This window comes from Rhinichthys klamathensis, unplaced genomic scaffold (assembly GCF_029890125.1).
Source record: "Rhinichthys klamathensis goyatoka isolate OS25496 unplaced genomic scaffold, OSU_Roscu_1.1 h1tg000011l_1, whole genome shotgun sequence".
NCBI lineage: Eukaryota > Metazoa > Chordata > Actinopteri > Cypriniformes > Leuciscidae > Rhinichthys > Rhinichthys klamathensis.
In genome coordinates this window covers 20,876,692-20,895,114 of record NW_026606564.1, presented here as the reverse complement: position 1 = coordinate 20,895,114, position 18,423 = coordinate 20,876,692, and the positions used below count along the sequence as shown (strand labels likewise).

At 38.4% G+C, this 18,423-nt stretch overlaps 1 protein-coding gene and 1 long non-coding RNA gene across 3 annotated transcripts in view; one reads left to right on the top strand and one right to left on the bottom strand.

The window, feature by feature from the left end:
• The window catches only part of pth1r (parathyroid hormone 1 receptor), a 139,160-nt gene extending 121,460 nt beyond the window's left edge, over nucleotides 1-17,700 (bottom strand). The window contains exon 1 of the mRNA XM_056266354.1: nucleotides 16,672-17,700. Coding sequence (XP_056122329.1) covers nucleotides 16,672-16,746 — 75 coding nt within the window. The 5' untranslated portion in view covers nucleotides 16,747-17,700. The remainder of the gene's footprint in view (nucleotides 1-16,671) is intronic.
• Nucleotides 3,913-6,449, top strand: LOC130100764 (uncharacterized). 2 transcript variants are annotated; one of them, XR_008808923.1, is made up of 4 exons: nucleotides 3,913-4,090; nucleotides 4,883-4,965; nucleotides 6,011-6,201; nucleotides 6,371-6,449. It is a non-coding gene; the product is annotated as an uncharacterized LOC130100764 (long non-coding RNA). The 2 variants fall into 2 exon arrangements; XR_008808922.1 differs by lacking the exon at nucleotides 4,883-4,965 and adding an exon at nucleotides 4,502-4,590.
• Nucleotides 17,701-18,423: the final 723 nt, after the last annotated feature.

Below are 18,423 nucleotides of genomic sequence, written 5' to 3'. Positions count from 1 at the left end.
CTGCTTTTCTTCTCCCCAACGCTTATCCTTAACTGGGAATGATGCATACTTCCATTACACAAAATGGAGCACATCTTTTCCACATGCATTCATAGCACTGTATACACTTAAAGAGTGCCGTTTCTGACGCAACGATGCATGGGTGAAAGTTCAACATTTCAGAATCGTGTTCGGACTCTATGGGCGCTATCACACACGCGGAGCAATGCAGCGCTAGGTGCGGCGCTAGTGTGTTTTGCTAGTTTCAGCCCGACGTAGTTTTCATTTTCACATCCAGCGCCACGTTGTTTAAATAGCAAATGCATTTGTGCCCATGGGCTGCTGGTCTGAGAACGAGGAAGCATTGTTGGAGCGTTGCTATTTTAAAGGAACTGAAATAGACTGAGCCGTTGACTAACTGAACCCTGGTCTCAAGTCAATGGCACAGTTTTATGTTTGTTATTTAAAGAGTGCGTTAGTAATGTGCGCATATATGCGGGTCCACAACGCGTGTACACTGCTTATTACACACACACACACACACACACTCTGCTTATTACACACACAGGGACACACAGCAGCACACACACATGCCAAATATTAAAAATAAAAGGATTACAGTGTAAAAGATTATTATCGTGTACATAAAGATATGGTGAATCCGGCTTGTCCTGTAGATGGTCTGCTTGAGCTTTAACCTCACACACACACACACACACACAGCTTTAACCTCACTAAAGAAGCGTTCAGTCTTCCCTCTTGCAAATTCCTCATGTCAATAGCGAATTCGCTATGGCGCGAGCACAACTGGCTTTTAAAGGGAATGGGAGACGAGACTCACCCATTACTCATTAAGAGAATAGGGACGACCCTTTTAGACCATGCGCCGGGAGAGCCGACAATTTTTCCTGTCGTTAAACTAGCAAAAGTTTCGGACACGTCCTGACTGCACTTGCGCCGTGCGCTTTAGACCATGCGCTTAGATCATTAAAAAAAGGCCCTATGTGTTCAGCACAATTCCTAATCTGGAAATAGGCAAAAAACTTAAAGACTGTTCTAACTATGATTTTTAAACTATATGCATAAAGTTCAGCACCAGAGTGAGCCATACTGTGTCTCAGGAAGAATTCCCTGCTAAAATCTAATGCTGATCCAGCATAAGATATGTTTTGTATGCAGGCGGACCAGCTCGTGAAAGTGTTGGTCCACCAGCTAGACCAGTGTAAACCTGGATTCAACCTGGCTCAACCAATGGTGCGAGCTTGAGGCAGGAGTTTCTGCTTGTCTGAACAATGGAGGATTGGGACAGTGCCTAAGGAAACCTGTTTAAAACAGTTATTTCACCACTACTAGGACCTAACTGCAGTTTCCAGAGGATGAGACTACTGTACAATGGCACCATTTTGACCCTCACAGTGTCCCACTGAATGCAATAAGAGCCATGTGTCATGACAAACACCATTACTCTACAACTGACACATCGGTTCCTCCTAGCAAGTGCTCGCAAGGTTACAAGCCATGAACTCAGTGGGGAAAAAAAGTCTGATTGCAATCATGACGATTTGCACCTAGGATTAGACACACAAATGTAAGGGCCAATCAGTGGGAATGCTTCCTGAAGGTCAGAGCTGTCACAGTAACTGTGAAAACACTGCTGATAACGTAAAGTAAAGCGGTCTGCGTTGTCAATTCTTAGAGCTTTATAGAAAATCCAGCGGATGCACTGTAAGAAGAGATCAGACTCCAATGTGTGTTTGCTGTGAAGAGCTGGAGAACAAATGGGGGCTTGAAAGCCAAAGCGGATCAATTTGTGGAGCCGCAGAGATTCATGTTGCACTACTGGATGTTCAGGCCACTGAATCCGGACCGTTTATAGGCCATATGTCTGGAAAAGATAGCATGGGTATAGTAAAACAAACAAAAACCTGTCTGTGAAACATTGTTTTGTACTGTATAAGATGCTTATGAATAAGAAGACCTCAGAAGAAACAAATACAAAGTGCAATGTTTTGTAGTGCTGTAACCATGTTTTGCCACTGGTGGCTTCAAAGATAATGTAATTTATTTGCAATGGGTAGGTACGAATCTCAGCAAACACATAAATGGGATATGTATGAGGAATGGTAAGAAATAACTCAATATTTTAAACAACCTATTGCACAGATACACTCTGTGAAATGGAGGAATGCTTTTATGTCACAATAGACGAATCTGCTCTTTATAATCTTTTCATTCTGTGGATGGAGGTTCAGAATAACACAACAGCGTGACTTATACTTTTCATTTGTAAAAGGTGCAAACGCAAATATTCAGCAAATGTTCAAACTAGTTGAGAAGAATATGCATATGTTTTAAATTGTATTTATCTCAAAAACCTTGTTCTTCTGAAGAAAGTCCAATCCAAGTCTGTTCAAATGACTTCTAAAAACTTAATTAAAAATAGAGACATACTTTGGGTAACAACAATAAACTCTCCCACGTTTCTCACACACTGTTCTCTCGTTTTAAGAGCAAGAAGGGCAGCACATATGTTTTTATTAAAACAATAATACTAAATGTTCCTTAATCGAGAACATAGGTGTCAAACACTTGCATGTGTTTAAATGCGTGTTCTTATCAAATGATCAATACATGTTTCATTTCACAATCTATAGGTTTGTATATTTAGTGGAATTGCAATATTACTGATACTACTTTCCATTCTCTTTGTGTCCAGCACTGTTTTGTAATTATTGCCTGTTTTCATGCGTGTCTAAACTAGGCACATGTTTGACCTATAATGAGCTTTACCTTATCGATATCTTGAGAAAGACAGATTCACACCTCCTCAAGTAGCGGCATGTCCAATAATCTACTACAGCAGAGAACAAACTGCAACACGACCCTGTGTTATTGTGCTTTTGGCTGGGTGTTGGGTCATTAGTTGGGTCACAGCATTTGTCCGCAATTGTTCTGTGGATAAATAAGCTTGCAGCCGAGCAGCGAAGTCACAACTCAGTCATGCGGCGGGCATTAGTGGCATGCCATGGCTCCTGAGAAGTTGTGTTTCCTTTTTAATAAATGCAGGAACATAGTGAGTCACTTAGTCTAGACAACATTTCCTACAAGAAGGCCTGCTGAGATGGGACTCTTATTTTAGAGTGGCTCACCTTAGGGGTGTCAGTGGCTCAGTGGTTCATGTAGGTTGTCTACAAACCAGAAGGTTGGTGGTTCAATCCCCGGTTCCACCTGGCCAAGTGTCGAGGTGTCCATGAGCAAGACACCTAACCCCAGCTTTGGTGGCCATTGGGTCTGTGAAAGCGCTATATAAATGCAGTCCATTTACCATTTAACCCACAACCCTTGCCCTCCCTTACAGAAAAAACACATGAATTTCACATGTTATCACATGTTTTCCACATGTGACCACATATGCCCACATGTGACCACATATGAACAACATGTCATCACATGTGAACAATGTTTCACCACATGTGAACAACATGTCACCACATGCAGTAATGTTCGACCACATGTGAACAACATGTCACCACATGTGAACTTAATGGAACACGTGGCACATGTGGAAAACATGTTATAGGTAATAATGTGGAGCTCATGTGAAATATATTTGCACGTTGTAATAGGTTTTAACATGTGAATTATGTTACCACGTCACAAATACTGTACATTTTTAGCTTCAATAGCCTTTTTCACACAAAACGCATAGAACATAAAGCTTATAATGCATGTGTATATACTAACACTTATATACACGTATAGTTTTTAATGAGTTTTTGCAATACTTTTATTTCAACACTGTTTACCATTTCTAAAGCTATATTATAAATATATTTTACATAATCAACAGTATATTATATTTGATATAATCAATAGGCTACTGCAAGCACGTTTTCAAATAAAATAAAGTGGATATTAAACTTTTCATTTTAAGTGCTGCATGATTTTGACGTGGTTTAATCAATGCCGTGCGCGTGAACTTTCGAGTATTTCAAACACTGGAGCGGCCGGCGCGCAGAGTTGCCATGGAAACGGCGCGGGACCACTGCTACTGGTAAGCAACAAAACTCCCTCTCTCGATGTTGTTTAAACTTTTCACGGCTTTTTCCAGGTGAGATTAGTCTCTAAAATCACACGAATAATACTCACAACTGTTTTTGACATTTCTCTTACTTGTAATTGACACGATTCTGTTAAAAATTTACATGGTGTAGTGTCTTCGGAAAAAGTCCGTTAGGATCTCAACCGTTTTCAGAAGAGGTAGCAGCTAGCTAGGCTAACGTAATGTTAACTCGGTTGAACTTTTATTTATTAAAGTTTGGGCTTTTAATCACCTCTTATGTGTAGATGAGAGGTTTTGTAAAGGTTTTACTTGGAAGTGAGCTAATTTATTTAACACAAACGTAAACATAACGTATCGGTGATGTTACTTTCAGGAGCAAGAAAATTGTCTGAAACTAACGTTAGCTCAATGGTAACGTTAAACACATTTTGATTAAAAAATGTTCTGTGATTTCAGTAGTAACAAAATAACCCATAACAGAGAGAAAGCTCCACGACTTCAACATTTCTGGAGAAAGCTGCTGCCGGAGAAGTAACGTTAGGACACAGGTGAGCCGAGGAAGCTCATTAAATAACCTCATTTTATTTCTCAATTTGTTTTTTTAAATTGTTTATTTTAAGAAGGTTTTGACATCCAAACGAAGTTACACCGTATGAGCAAAATTAAATGAATAAGTAAACCCAAAAACAAATTCTGTTATCCTAGTTAAGAAATTATATTCTGTATATTCTTTAAATTCTTTCTCTTTTCTGCATTTCACCTCTGCTGTAGCTTCTTTCCTTTCAATAAACCTGGCATTGCATTGTTGGCTCAGTGACAAATGGCTTGTTGTGTTCTTAGATCCTTCAGTGCTGATGCCCTGCAACATAGCGGAGTGGAGCTGATCTTCATCTCTAAAGCACTATTGATGAACCATATGATTAGTAAGTAAAACGCCAAACATACACTAATGTCAAACATACACTAATTGTCTTGGTACAAATGTTTATGTCTCTTTCTCTTATGTTCACCAAAAAACATTAAAAACAATAATATTGTGAAATAATATAAATAAATAAAAACTGTTTTCTATGTGAATATATTGTAAAATGCAATTACTTCCTGTGATCAAAGCTGAATTTTCAGCATCACAGCTTGACATCATCCTTCATAAATTATTCTAATATGACGATTTGATGCTCAAAAAAACATTTATGATTATTATCAGTGTTGAAAACAGTTGTGCTGCTTCATATTTTTGTGTTTTTCAGGATTATTTGATGAATAGAAAGGTTAAAATAACAGCATTTATTTGAAACAGAAATCCTTACTCTCTCTTTTGATCAATTTAATGCATCCTTGCTGAGTAAAAATATGAATTTCTTCTTTTTTCTGTTCATTTTTAAATCTATCATTGACCCCAAATGTTTGAACATTAGTGTAAACTACCCTTCATATGTTTGTGGTCTATTTAACAATGAATCCTGGAGGGGAAAAAATGGTTTAAACTGTTACAATGGTTTACACAAACACATTAATCAGCACAACTGTTTTCAACATTGATAATAATCAGAAATGTTTTGGATGTTTACATGGTAAGAATGTATAGTATTCAAATATAAAAAACACTGACTCGTTAGGTCATGTTTACTCATTAAAGTCAGATGATTTCCTATTAATTCAATAGAATATGGTGACTTCAATTTACATGACGTCATGAGCAATCAAGTCATTTATATAGATCAGTGAGTAGTGCCCAGCATATCCAAGTCCACTAAAGGAGATTTCTCGCATTTTACCCCTAAACTCTGGAATATGAAGGTAAAAGAGTATCAAGACTCGAGCATGAACAATAAATACTTGTATGCTAAAATTTACACTCACAGCTCCAAAGTGAAAACCTCACCTAATACGCAATAACGTTGAAAAGATCACGGTTTCTGTCCTGACGAAAATGTTCTATTTTTTATTTTATTTTTTGCTTTGCAGAACAAGTCTGTGACTGACTTAATGAACCCAGTTGCTTTGGATCATGCTCAAAGATGTAAGGGTTACAAAAAGTTAACCAGAACTCTTATGGACTCCATCTTCTCTTTCGAAGAGATGGCAGCATGAACGGAAAAAAAGGGGTTGTTGGTGAAAAAAGAGCCTTGACCTACAAAAGGTGCAGCTAATAATTGGTAAGCATGTCTGAATATCTTTTATCAATAGTTATTATATATGACAAGCGCTGAGCGCGTCCGTCAGCGCCAGCCATAGCGCGGAAAGCACAGTTTGAATCTGACAGTTATGTCACTTCATGTCAAACTTGTTTTCAAATTTTAATGTAATCAATCTCATTTCATACAGACCATGTCAAAAAGAGGCACCCAGGCATCGGAGGCACTGAGATCAAGGTCTGCATGGCACAAAAGTTAAAAGATCCGAGGAGATGAGCAGAAAGGTAATATTCAGACGATCCAACATCCAAGTGTGATCCCCATGTGGTCTGTTCACATTTGCGAAACCGACATGCGCGAGGACTGATGACTCAGTTTATTCCTCAGTCTACATTGTGATCTAATCACAAACTGTCAATAGTTTTTTTTATAAATGAGACGCACCACTCGTCTTATACAGTTGTTTAAGCAAGATGTATTTCCATAGCATATTTACGTAAAACGTTTAATGACATAATAACATTACAAATGAATAATAATTAATTATTAAGCCCCATAAAAATGCTTTTCAGAAACCTACGGGGTGACGTCACGGACACTACGTCCATATTTTTTTTTACAGTCTATGGTTTGCACTGCCCTAATCTTTGATCTTTTTCTATCCCAAAACAGGATGCCTGCTGCAGGAGACACAAAGGACTGAGACAACACACTTTCACAAACGCACACCACACACACACACGCGCGTATACCTGCGTTTTTTGCGGCTTTTTATGTATAATTTTAATTTGGTTTTGCTTTGTTTGTTTTAAACATTCAATTTGTATTGCATATTTTGAAATGAAATAAAAAGTGAAAAAAAAAAAAAATTGAATTATTTGTTTTAATGTTGGGAAACATTAGGCTATAGAGCCTACACAAGAACATGGTAGGCCTACCGTTTTCTGTCGTATATTGCTTAATGATTTTTACATGGATTTCACATGAAGTTACAGGTTTACATGGTGTGTAGCTTTAACATGGATTGTTGATGGGTTTCAAATGTCATTCCATGGGTTTCACATGAGATATTTTACATTTCACATGTAAGCTCATGGATTTCACATGGGAATTTTGGGTTTCACATGCAATCCCATGGGTTTCACATGTAATCACATGGGTTTCACATGCAATCACATGGGTTTCACATGCAATCCCATGGGTTTCACATGTAATCACATGGGTTTCACATGCAATCCCATGGGTTTCACATGTAATCACATGGGTTTCACATCCCATGGGTTTCACATGTAATCACATGGGTTTCACATGCAATCCCATGGGTTTCACATGTAATCACATGGGTTTCACATGCAATCCCATGGGTTTCACATGGGAATATACATGGGTTTCACATGAAAATGTTCCAAAACCACACGTTTCCCATGTGCAAATTACCTTTAACATGTGCAAAGCACATGTGTTCCACATATTTCACATGTTAAATTTCACATGTGCAAAATCACATGTCCACGTTGTCACATGGGATCACATGTGTTTTTGCACATGTGAAACTCATGTGGTTTTTCTGTAAGGGCTTGTACGAAGAGATGCTCCTGGACGGGTTTGTACTCAACATGGGAATGGACCCGAATCTGCTAAACTCACAGGGTTGTCATATATCAGGAGTTTAGGAGAGTCCTGTACAAACGCATCACAAAAAATCCTCATTTCTGGCATTTTCATCAACGATACTTTTCCATAAATTAGAAGAAATTTGTCAGCTGGTAGATATTTTGGATTATCGTCTCTATTATGCTGCGCCGTCACGAAAGTTCATCATCTGCATAAGTTTTTAAGCTTCGCCAGTTTTACCTTTCAAGTGATTTTAAACTGTTCGAGTGGATTTCTGCACACATAAAGCTTGTTCCCGTAAACACAGTCGGTTATGTCTTGTCAGTTACAGTTACGGTTATGTCAGAAACAGGAGAAAATCAACGTAATGTTTGCAACAACTGTTACATTGTTTTATCATCATATTTGTTAATTTATTTATATATTATTTTGTTGATGTTAATAATACTGTTTACATAATGATTAATTGTATATAATCATTTACTATAATTATATACCAAAATTCCTATTTTTTATATAAACATAATAATTTATCAAGCCAATTTGTGTGTTCCACCCAGACCATAGAGTGAAAGTTCTGGCTCTTTACAGTCTCAGATCCCAGGGGTCCAAGATAATCTCCTTATTTCATTCATTCATATGGCTAAAATGCATGATGCCAGTGCACGGTACTGTACAAGTGGAACGCTAATGCTACAGTTTGCTATCTTAGCTGGATAACACAGGCTTTGGAGGAAGACAACACGCTTTTTGACATGTTTCTGTTGCCACTTTTATATCAGCCTGTGTTCAGATGCTAGTGCCTTTACCACCCTGCTGCAAAATCCAGCATAAACCAGCATGAAATCCAGGATGGTTAGCGCTGGTTTATCTGGTGGACAAGCATACTCATGCTGTTCCCTATCAAAACTGAGCCGATTCACATGCTGGTGCCAGCAAACCAGCATCTTAACACAGAGGGGCAGGCAGCCAAAGTCTTCACTTAGCTGTGTTAGAGGTGTCGAACTCTAGCCGGGTCCTACGGCCTCGCTCCATTGACAAGCGTTAACTTCCTTGTAGGCGGGTCCTCTGTTGAAGTCTAAAACTATTGGATCTGCCCAGAGCCACTCTGGATCTGCCATAACCAATCGCTGACGTTTGGTCGTGACTAGGGGTGTAACGATACACGTATTCGTATTGAACCGTTCGGTACGAGGCTTTCGGTTCGGTTTTCGGTACGCATTTTTAAACCGAACGGTTCGTTGGACCATTTTTCCTGCCGACCAACATTTAGTTATTTCAAATGTGGGCGCGTCGCGCATGGCAAGCGCACTCGAGACGCTGGCGTGACCACAACATTGCCCAACATCAAATAGCAAATGTAATGTAAGCGGAACGAAACCACTCGTTATTGTGTGGTTGACGGACCGTTTATCAGTTTGAGCCGATCTTCATCATCAGCACTGTCACTACACAGCCAAATCCAGTGAAGAAAGCATTTGAATTCGCCACTGAAGTAATAACATCGCTGCAAGATCTAGTGAGAAACATTCACATGTCTCCGTTATTAACGGATCAAACAGCGCTGACGTGGAAACCAGGAAGAAACATTGTGCCATGAATGAACTAACCAGTGTCCACAGATCAGCAACATCACCATGGGTTTACTGTAGTAACACTACTAACTGCAGAATGGGATTGTGGCAGGAATAGTCGGCTATAATGCTTTCAAGTAACATTACGTCGGTTTTATTTGGACATTATGAATACAATTGCTTCCCTCAAATGGTAATCTGAACTAAAATGAACCTTTGTTTATAACTACTACAATATTACATTTCATTTTGCCCAAGGAGCTGTTTTGTTTTATATGCTCCTAAGAAAAGTCAAGTATAGCTCCATCATTGCTCAAAGTAAAAAAATATCATACTTTATGATGTTAGTTTTAATAAAAATCTAATTAAAAAAATTAAATCAAGGACATTTCTCTGGCATTTCTTTCTTTTTGCTGTATCGAAAACGTACCGAACCGTGACACAAGTGTATCGTATCGAACCGAACTGTGAATTTTGTGAACCGTTACACCCCTAGTCGTGACGTATGTCTACAACTCAAACTAGCGCCCCTCAACGTCATCGTTCTCAGCCACTCCCTCTGTTCGCTGATTGGACCGGTAAAAAATTGATCAGAGAAAACCCAAGAATATACAGCAATCCCAGACGTAGAACTGAAGGAAAATGAAAATTGAGGGGAAGAACGTAGGAGGGCGGAGCCAGGCTAGCTGGACACCCAAAGCACAGTCCATATAATGCAGGTTCCTTAAAGTTGACGCTTTAAAAGCACACAAAGTGAACACAGTGGTAATCCATACAGCTCCCGCTGATGAATAAATGACTTCTGGAGCAAAACAATAGGTGTAGGTAAGAAAAGTGCCACCATTCTTTACTTTTTAGAAGGCTATAAACCATCGCTTCATCCGCAGGTTCTGAAGCACGAAGCGTAAATGGACCGAACGCAGGTCAAACCAACTCGAACATGGTTTATAATTCCCTCTATATATATTACACAAAGTGTGGCCTAAATGAGATCCTACTTTGGTACAGCTTTGGAAAATGATGGGCAATAACTTGTGGGGTTTTATCTCTTTAAACACTGTTATCAGCAAGTACAAAACAACACAAACAAAAGTAATGGCAACCTGTGAAAAGACCCAGGTTTTATAGACCTCTGTTTCATTTTAGTTTCATGTGTCACTGTTTTCATATGAGTTACCCCCTGAAAAATAATATATTTTACTGTTTATTTTTGTTCAGAGGAGTAAAGACGTGCATATGTCTAAAAATGAAAAATGAAAATTCGGTCATCATTTGCTCGCCCTCATGTCATTCCACACCAGTATGACTTTCTTTCTTCCTCTTATATTAAGAGTATTGATTATTAGGCATTGAGAAAGGTCACTTGACCGAAACATTTGCCATTTTTTCATTAAAGTAGTGGTTTTATCTTGCTTTCTTTATCCTTTCTTCTGTGGAGCACGTAGGAAGATATTTTGAAGAATGTTGTTAACTAAACAGTTTCGGTTCCCAATGACTTCCATAGAATAGACAACAAATACAATAGAAGTCAATGGGAACCAAACTGTTTGGATATCAGCATTCTTCAAAAACTCCTACAAAAAGAAATGCCAAACCGATCTCACGGCAATTGGTACGAAATTTACGAGGTGGCTAATTCGTACGAATTCATACGACCTCAATCGTAAAAATTCGTACGATTTTTGCTAATTCGTACATATTTTACAAGTTACCAAATTCGTATGAATTCGTCCGAATGGCCTACCTCTGACCCCGCCCCTAGACCTACCCATCACGTGGGTTCAGACAAAACGTACGAATTAGCCACATTTTAATCACTCGTACGAATTGGTCGTGAGATGGCGTTGGAAATGCCTACAGGATAGGAACGACATGGGTGAGACGACAAAATGTTCATTTTGGGGTGAACTATCACTTTAATTCACCCGCATTGATAGGTAAGATGGTAAAACAAAGTTGCGGTATCAACATTGATTCAATTTCCTAAATCAAAACAAAATTCAACCTCGATCCACCTGTCAATCAATGCTGAACTGCCTGCTGGGTAATATACCTGCTGTCATATCCTTAATGTAAATCAAAACAGCAAAAGAAAAAGATTGAATCACTCGCTGCTCTTAACTAAACAACGTTTTTGCAGCTTTAATACGAATAACTGTGTATTTGATCCATGCCGTGAAGACTATGCTGTGTTTCATTTATTCAACTGATGAAAATTGCAAATACTTTCTCAAAGCAAGGTCAATAGTCTTGAATCAGCAGCACCATCAGCTATTGGCGATTGTTTCCTAAATCGCCCGTAGTCAACATGATTGTCAATTACTCGGTGTTAATACAGTTACAAATAAATGATGTATGCTTATTTCATTATCTCTTTCTGTGATTTAGTTTAAAGGACCAGTAAAATGGGATCTCCGGTTTGGAGGACCAGAAGAGTCCTGAATGCTATCGATTACTCAGGACTGGTTGATGAATTAAATAGAGATAAATCAGGCCCGGATGGTTTTTGCACCAAACACACGATTGGTTTTTCATTTTATTTTGGCCGATCTTTATTCCGGACCTGCACACAAAAAGCATTGCAATCATTTCCCAAAATGTAATTTGTGGTGAAATATTAGGAAGTCTGTAAACAGGACATTAACACAGCAAAGAGGAGATGAGAAATCAGAAAATACTGGACCAGGCTCCGCAGTTCAGTTCGCCATGAGCGAAATATAGCAAGAAAAATAGAAATATTGAGTTGTGGTGGGGGTTTATATGGATGTATCTCTGACAGTGTTCAGAAAAGGTTCGATCTGTTCCTCTTACCTCTGTATAAAGTAGTGTTTATGAGCGTTGTGATCAGCAAAGAAAGCGCCACTGCTCCATGAGCGCCACCTACTGTCAGAGAGTGAATCTGCTTTTTCATTCAGAGTCAACTTTAAATCAAAAACCACTGCTCATGTTACATGTGTGTGGCATCTTTGTTTGGATTGTGATTAAAATGCAGTGGTTGCCTCTAATTTCAAATGGCTACAGATATATACAGATATATGCATAACTACAGGCAAAACAAGTGAAAAATGTTGATTTTTGAGGTTTTCACAAAAATGTATTCATTAATTAGCCCTCGTCTAGTGACCCCAGTGCTCCAAATAGCAACTACACATTAAAAATATCTTTATTTTTACGTTTTCTGAGAGAAGTACCTTTCCTTTGTCCATTAAAAACCGATCTTACTCGCACTGACTGACAGATCCGAAGCGTGTGTACAAAGAGCCTAATATACACACATACACAGAATCACAGTATCTCACAATATCTGTCATGTGTCATGTCATTATCTGTTATGTCGTAAGTGAGTGTTTGGTTAACTGTTGGGGGAAAACATCTGATGTGTAACATTATATTAGATCCGTGCGGTGCAGTTGATCAAACAATTGTGGTAACATGGAAAAAAAAAAGTGAATATATTTTTCCTATAGATACAGTATATAGGAAATATTTGGTTTTAACTTGGTGTTTTCCAAATGTAATGTTATTACCAGGGATTTTAAGGTATGGTTGGTAGGGGATTTGCAGAAAACTTACACGCGAATTTTTCTCAAATTTGACTTTGCTGACTTTATCGACTTTAAACTGATTCCAACAAATCATACATCATTTTGAAGATTTTTTAATAGAGAATGTGAAAATAACAATAACTCATTTGTGAAAATTTGCTCATTGCGACTCATTTTGCCAGCATGGGTAAAATATATATATATTAAAACTGATCAGCTGATAAAATAGAGTAGATAAAAACTCAGTGTTTACTACATGTAGACTTTAATGACATGTCTAACAGAGCTCTGCTAGCTTTTAATATGACATAGCACGGTTTATTGTTCAATATGTTTACATGGTCTTTGGTGCAACTGTGTTAGGTTTATGAAATTAATAAACACAAAGGCTATTTTTTGGTGTACATGTACTGCGACGGCATATGTTAACGTATGTATTAATGTGAACGACAAGCATGCAAACCAATTCTAAGATCAGCAAAATATTGTATTAGTGAAATAAAGACAAAAGAAAAATACATCTGAGCTATACAATGTTGGTATATTTTACTCAAAGGAAATTACATCAAGTCTGCTTCTGGTGAACCATGAATATATATATATATTTTATAAAAACCAATAGCGAACATGATAGTAAAGACTTGCTCTACTAAGCAACCATAGCGACCACCCAGCAGCATCCATAACACCTTAGCAACAACAAAGAAACACCATAGCAACCACCCAAAAAACAAGCACAACTCAAAACTCAAAATCTGTTTTTTAAGGCACTTTGTAAATACACTCTATTTAATCACATACAGCATCTAATGCAATCAGGAGCAATTCCAGCGTTATTTTCTGTTCTAACATATTACATCTGTGTCCCTTAAACAGCAAAGCTGATGCGCGACCAGATTCTGCAGCTCCTTTGAACATGAAAACCTGCTGGTGCCATTTTAGAAAATGTGTTTGGAAAAAATAAGAGGCACAATCCATCCGACTGTACACACACAACCTGCTTTCACTCACTGAAGCACGGTCAAGCATCTCGACAGCCACGGGTAAGACACTAAAGACCAACAAGGAACTCCATTGCTTTCAATGAGAAACCTTGGGAGTCACTGGGAAATATATCGTCGTCATGCATTAAACTAGGGTATAATTTTGTCATTGTGACATGTGTTGGGTCATACATTTCAATTTAAACACACACAATAATTGTATTTTCATTAAACCATAAAGACATTTTTGAGCGCCCATATAATACAGAACGGCAGTCACAATTTATTATAAAACAGACTGATCTCATGAAATGGCGTATGTATGACACGCGAATTCGTATTTCTATTTTTGGCGTGCTATCAACACGCATAATCGCTTTTCAGCGTGTTTATCAACGCCGTTGACTTAACTACATTACTGTATATATAAATATATGACCTGCCCCAGCCCCGTCCCTAAACCTACCCGTCACTGGGGTTAATACCATTTATGAGTCTTCTCCTACCATCCTAGGAAAAAAAAATATCGCTCCACAGACGTAGATATACTTTTTGCTTCGTTTCGCTCGGACATTTAACGGCGTACACATACACGCGGAATCACTCGGACATTTAACGGCGTACACATACACGCAAAAGATTTCGGCGTGGACATACACGCGGATAGCTCAAAATGCGTATAGATAACACGCCACTTGACTTGAAAGTGGCGTGTATGTTTACGCAAAGTCATGATGTCATGTATAAAATTACAAACACCCCAAGACTTCTGAGGCCTAACGATTGCTGTGTGTGAGAAACAGACCTAAAACTAATGATCCATCCGCCGTCACGCTCAAGTCTTGAACACATTCAGACACTGAAGAATCATTACGGCAGGCTCTCGTGTGTTTCATGCCAGAGATGCGAAAGCTCAGGTTTAGCTTATGAATGAGATGTGACTGCGTTGATGGGATCATGTTCAGGGTTTAAAACCTTGTGTTTCTCACAGAAAAATACTGTATGAACCATGTGTGATACTTTTGTACTGTTCTTTGGTCAGTTTTTGTGATAAATTACTGTGAGTGTAGCTACTTTTGCCTGTTACATGCTTTCCATCCTACAGATAATATATATATTGATTTCACAGTTACTGCTGAAAAAACATTCTTTCTTCTCTATTGACAAAATACAATCGACACACCGGCAACACACTACATAAACACATAAAAACCACAGTGAAGGAGACGGACAAAAGCAATGCCAAGTACGCCAAAAGATTTCAATCACTAAATGACAAATACCTGACAAATAACTTCAGTCTCCAAGCCACAGTGAATACATCAACACAGCCGCAAACAGTGCAACAAAGAATGTATTGGCAATCTGCATAATGTATTCATGTCACGCAGCATCACGGGTATACCGTATTATTATCCACGGATCCAAACTTTCCTCGGATGTGTGCTCAGATTGTCGGAAATGCACAGAATGGGTCACAGAAAGCATCTCAAACAGCCGCAAAGTCTTCATTTCTGTGTTTGGGATGGCAGAAACAGTGGTTCTTTTGCCAAAGGCTTGTCCCGTTTTCTCAAGAATAATCTGTGCAATGAATCAACATAAAGACGAAAAAAAAAAAAAACAGAGCGAAAATGTGGGCAATTCATCTATACATTTACCAAACTAATCTGTATACTAAAGATATATAAGTCCCACTTTTTGAGTTTACACTTTTTATATATATTAATTTTGCTGCACTAAATAAGTGTTTACGTTGTTTACATGGAATTTCAAGTGTCACTTTTCCCATTTTAACATCAAATCTATAACAAAAATATTGTACTTGCAGTTATAAGTCCTCAAATTTATTTCTACATGATTTATTTGTACCTTCAATACTTTACATGTCACTCGCATTATTTAGATGAACTGATAAATGCTAAAAGGTAATTAAAAATAGTGAAAGACTGTAGTTTTCTGTAGTGAAAAATGTAGTATTCTAATGTATAATGTATTTCTACACTGTAGTTTTCCAGTCCTGAAGGTCAGGGTAGGGTTAGGTGCTCACAAATATCTATAATCATGTATAAAAATCAAATGGATGCAAATAATTTAACGCATCTTCATCAGACACATCAGGAGAGCAATTGAAAGCAATGTAGTGGCACTTGAGCATGCTTCAGTTTCTGATGGCTTTGGGAGCGAGAATAGATTAGTATATGAAAAATACAGCATATAGACTGGCTTTAGTTATACATGGCACATCTGACTGTGTGAAGTTGTAAAGGACGACATCCTTTAAGTGAGCATCCATCATCATGGTATCAGGACTTTAATAAAGGCGCTCAACCAAGGTTTGGCCAATGTAAAGGCAAAACTAGGTTTATATGGTGTGGACTGTCTTTAGCTTGAGGTTTTTGTATGTAGGCTACATAAAGCATAACGAATTAAGACAAATACCATCAATCAACAGTGTAAAATACGACAGAACATCGATTAGACAAGGCTATTAGAGGACAAGACGAGGCTGGTGATATCATATATATAATCTTTAAATAATTCCCACTTGACAGTAATAAGTGTTAATGTGCATCTATAAGAAAGTCAGTCAGAAACATCAGTAAACGCTTCGAAAGAAGACCGGAGACAATTACCATTTATTTAATGACCAGAGAATTAGAAAGAAAGAAAGAAAGAAAGAAAGAAAGAAAGAAAGAAAGAAAGAAAGAAAGAAAGAAAGAAAGAAAGAAAGAAAGAAAGAAAGAAAGAAAGAAAGAAAGAAAGCTACGAACTCACCAGACCATAGACGAAGCTCAGCAAGGTGCCGCAGAAGAGGAGCCCTAAAGTGTGCACGACCAGCGTGGCTCCCATCCCGCCTCGGTTCACTCAAACTGCTGTCAGATTACACGGGTTTCTCTGAGGTTTGCGTCTGTTTAAGCGCCGATAAAGAGCCAGTCATTTCTCGTCCATCTGCTGCCCTCCCATTACATCGTTCGCTTGTGAAATTATGAATATTTTCTCACGGCTTTTCCTTGTCACAGATCTCTTCCCACTCTCTCTCTCTCCCGCTAGCGTTTTATTTCTCTGCATCTGTCTGCCTTTTTTCCTGAAATTACATCCACATGTCAGAACTATTTATGTCCTTCTCCTTCTGCGGTAGGAAGTTCAAATGATTCTTTGTGGAGTAGAAACCGACACTTTATTTTTAGGTCCTTTAAATTTCCCTTCAGCCCTGCTGTAAAAAAAGCGACATAATAAAGCGGTGTCCCTCGGGCTCAACCATCAGCTTTTCCTCCTCAGGACACCGAAAAACAGCACAAATATCGGCAAAACGCATTTAACAGACACTTATGATGGATCGATGTGCTGAAACTAACCGAAATACACAATACTTGAAATATTCGCGGGCTTTTACTGTTCATTAACACCGTCAGCGAGTTTAACTGACAGACTTCAAGCGCAAAATGTGGTCTTTAATGAAATGTGACTTCGCTTAAAGTTCGTTTTGTGTAAACTAATAATTAAAACATGCTGCTGGGCTCTTACTAAAACTAACTGAAAGTTTCACATCTGTTTCTAAACGGATATTCGCGTTAGTTTTGAGGCAGATGTTGATCTGACAGCCGCTTTGAGAGGCGGTACAACAAACGTTAAGATAAATGTGTAGTGGGATATTTTAAAAGGACAGATTCCTACGTTTACTTCACAATTAACGTCACGTTACGCCGCGCCGCTGGAAAAAAAACCCCAGAATGAGTTGTTTTCAGGTTATTTTAAAGCAAGTTGTCCTCTTTGACAAGACGCCTCGAGTCAGACTAGCACAACTCTCACTGAAGCACTGGAGTAGAGGATACAAGAGGCAGGTATCGCTAACAGGCGTGAAGGATTCTGATTGGCTCACGGGGGAAGGGTGAGGGATTTGATTGGCTCACGGTCTCCAGGGGTTCATTACACCACGACTCAAACGACACGCCCTTTCGCACAAGCCGCGCATTCAGTGCTGTGCTTTATGTTGGCAGAAGAGCGTTTATTAGCGGCGCGCGTCCACACCGTGCGTTGCAACTGATGAATATATGCTAATGCAATGCTGGGTAACGTTCGCTGGCCTCCGAAATACATCTTTCAGTAATGGTTTTAATATTTTTTCGCTTTTCTTAATATTTGCTCTTTCATTAAATGAATTCTTGAACAGTCAGTCAAGTTCCCTTACGACAACACCTTGGTTTACACACTTGGCTTCGTTTATGTTATTGATTTATTTTTATTTTTACTTCACACACACACACACACACAATCTTTGTGGGGACTCTATGGTAATGCTTTTTATACTGTGCAAACTGTATATTCTCTCCCTTTCTCTAAAACCTACCCATCACACAAAACTTTCTCCATTTTTACATTTTCAAAAAAGAAAAAATTAATTTAGCATATTTATTAAGGTAAAAATAATGCATACAAAAGTTGCAACCATGAAGTTATGGCACTCAGTTTGATAGCCTACCAGATAAAAACCACTAGTCTGATCGCTTTAGCAAAGTATAAAATAAT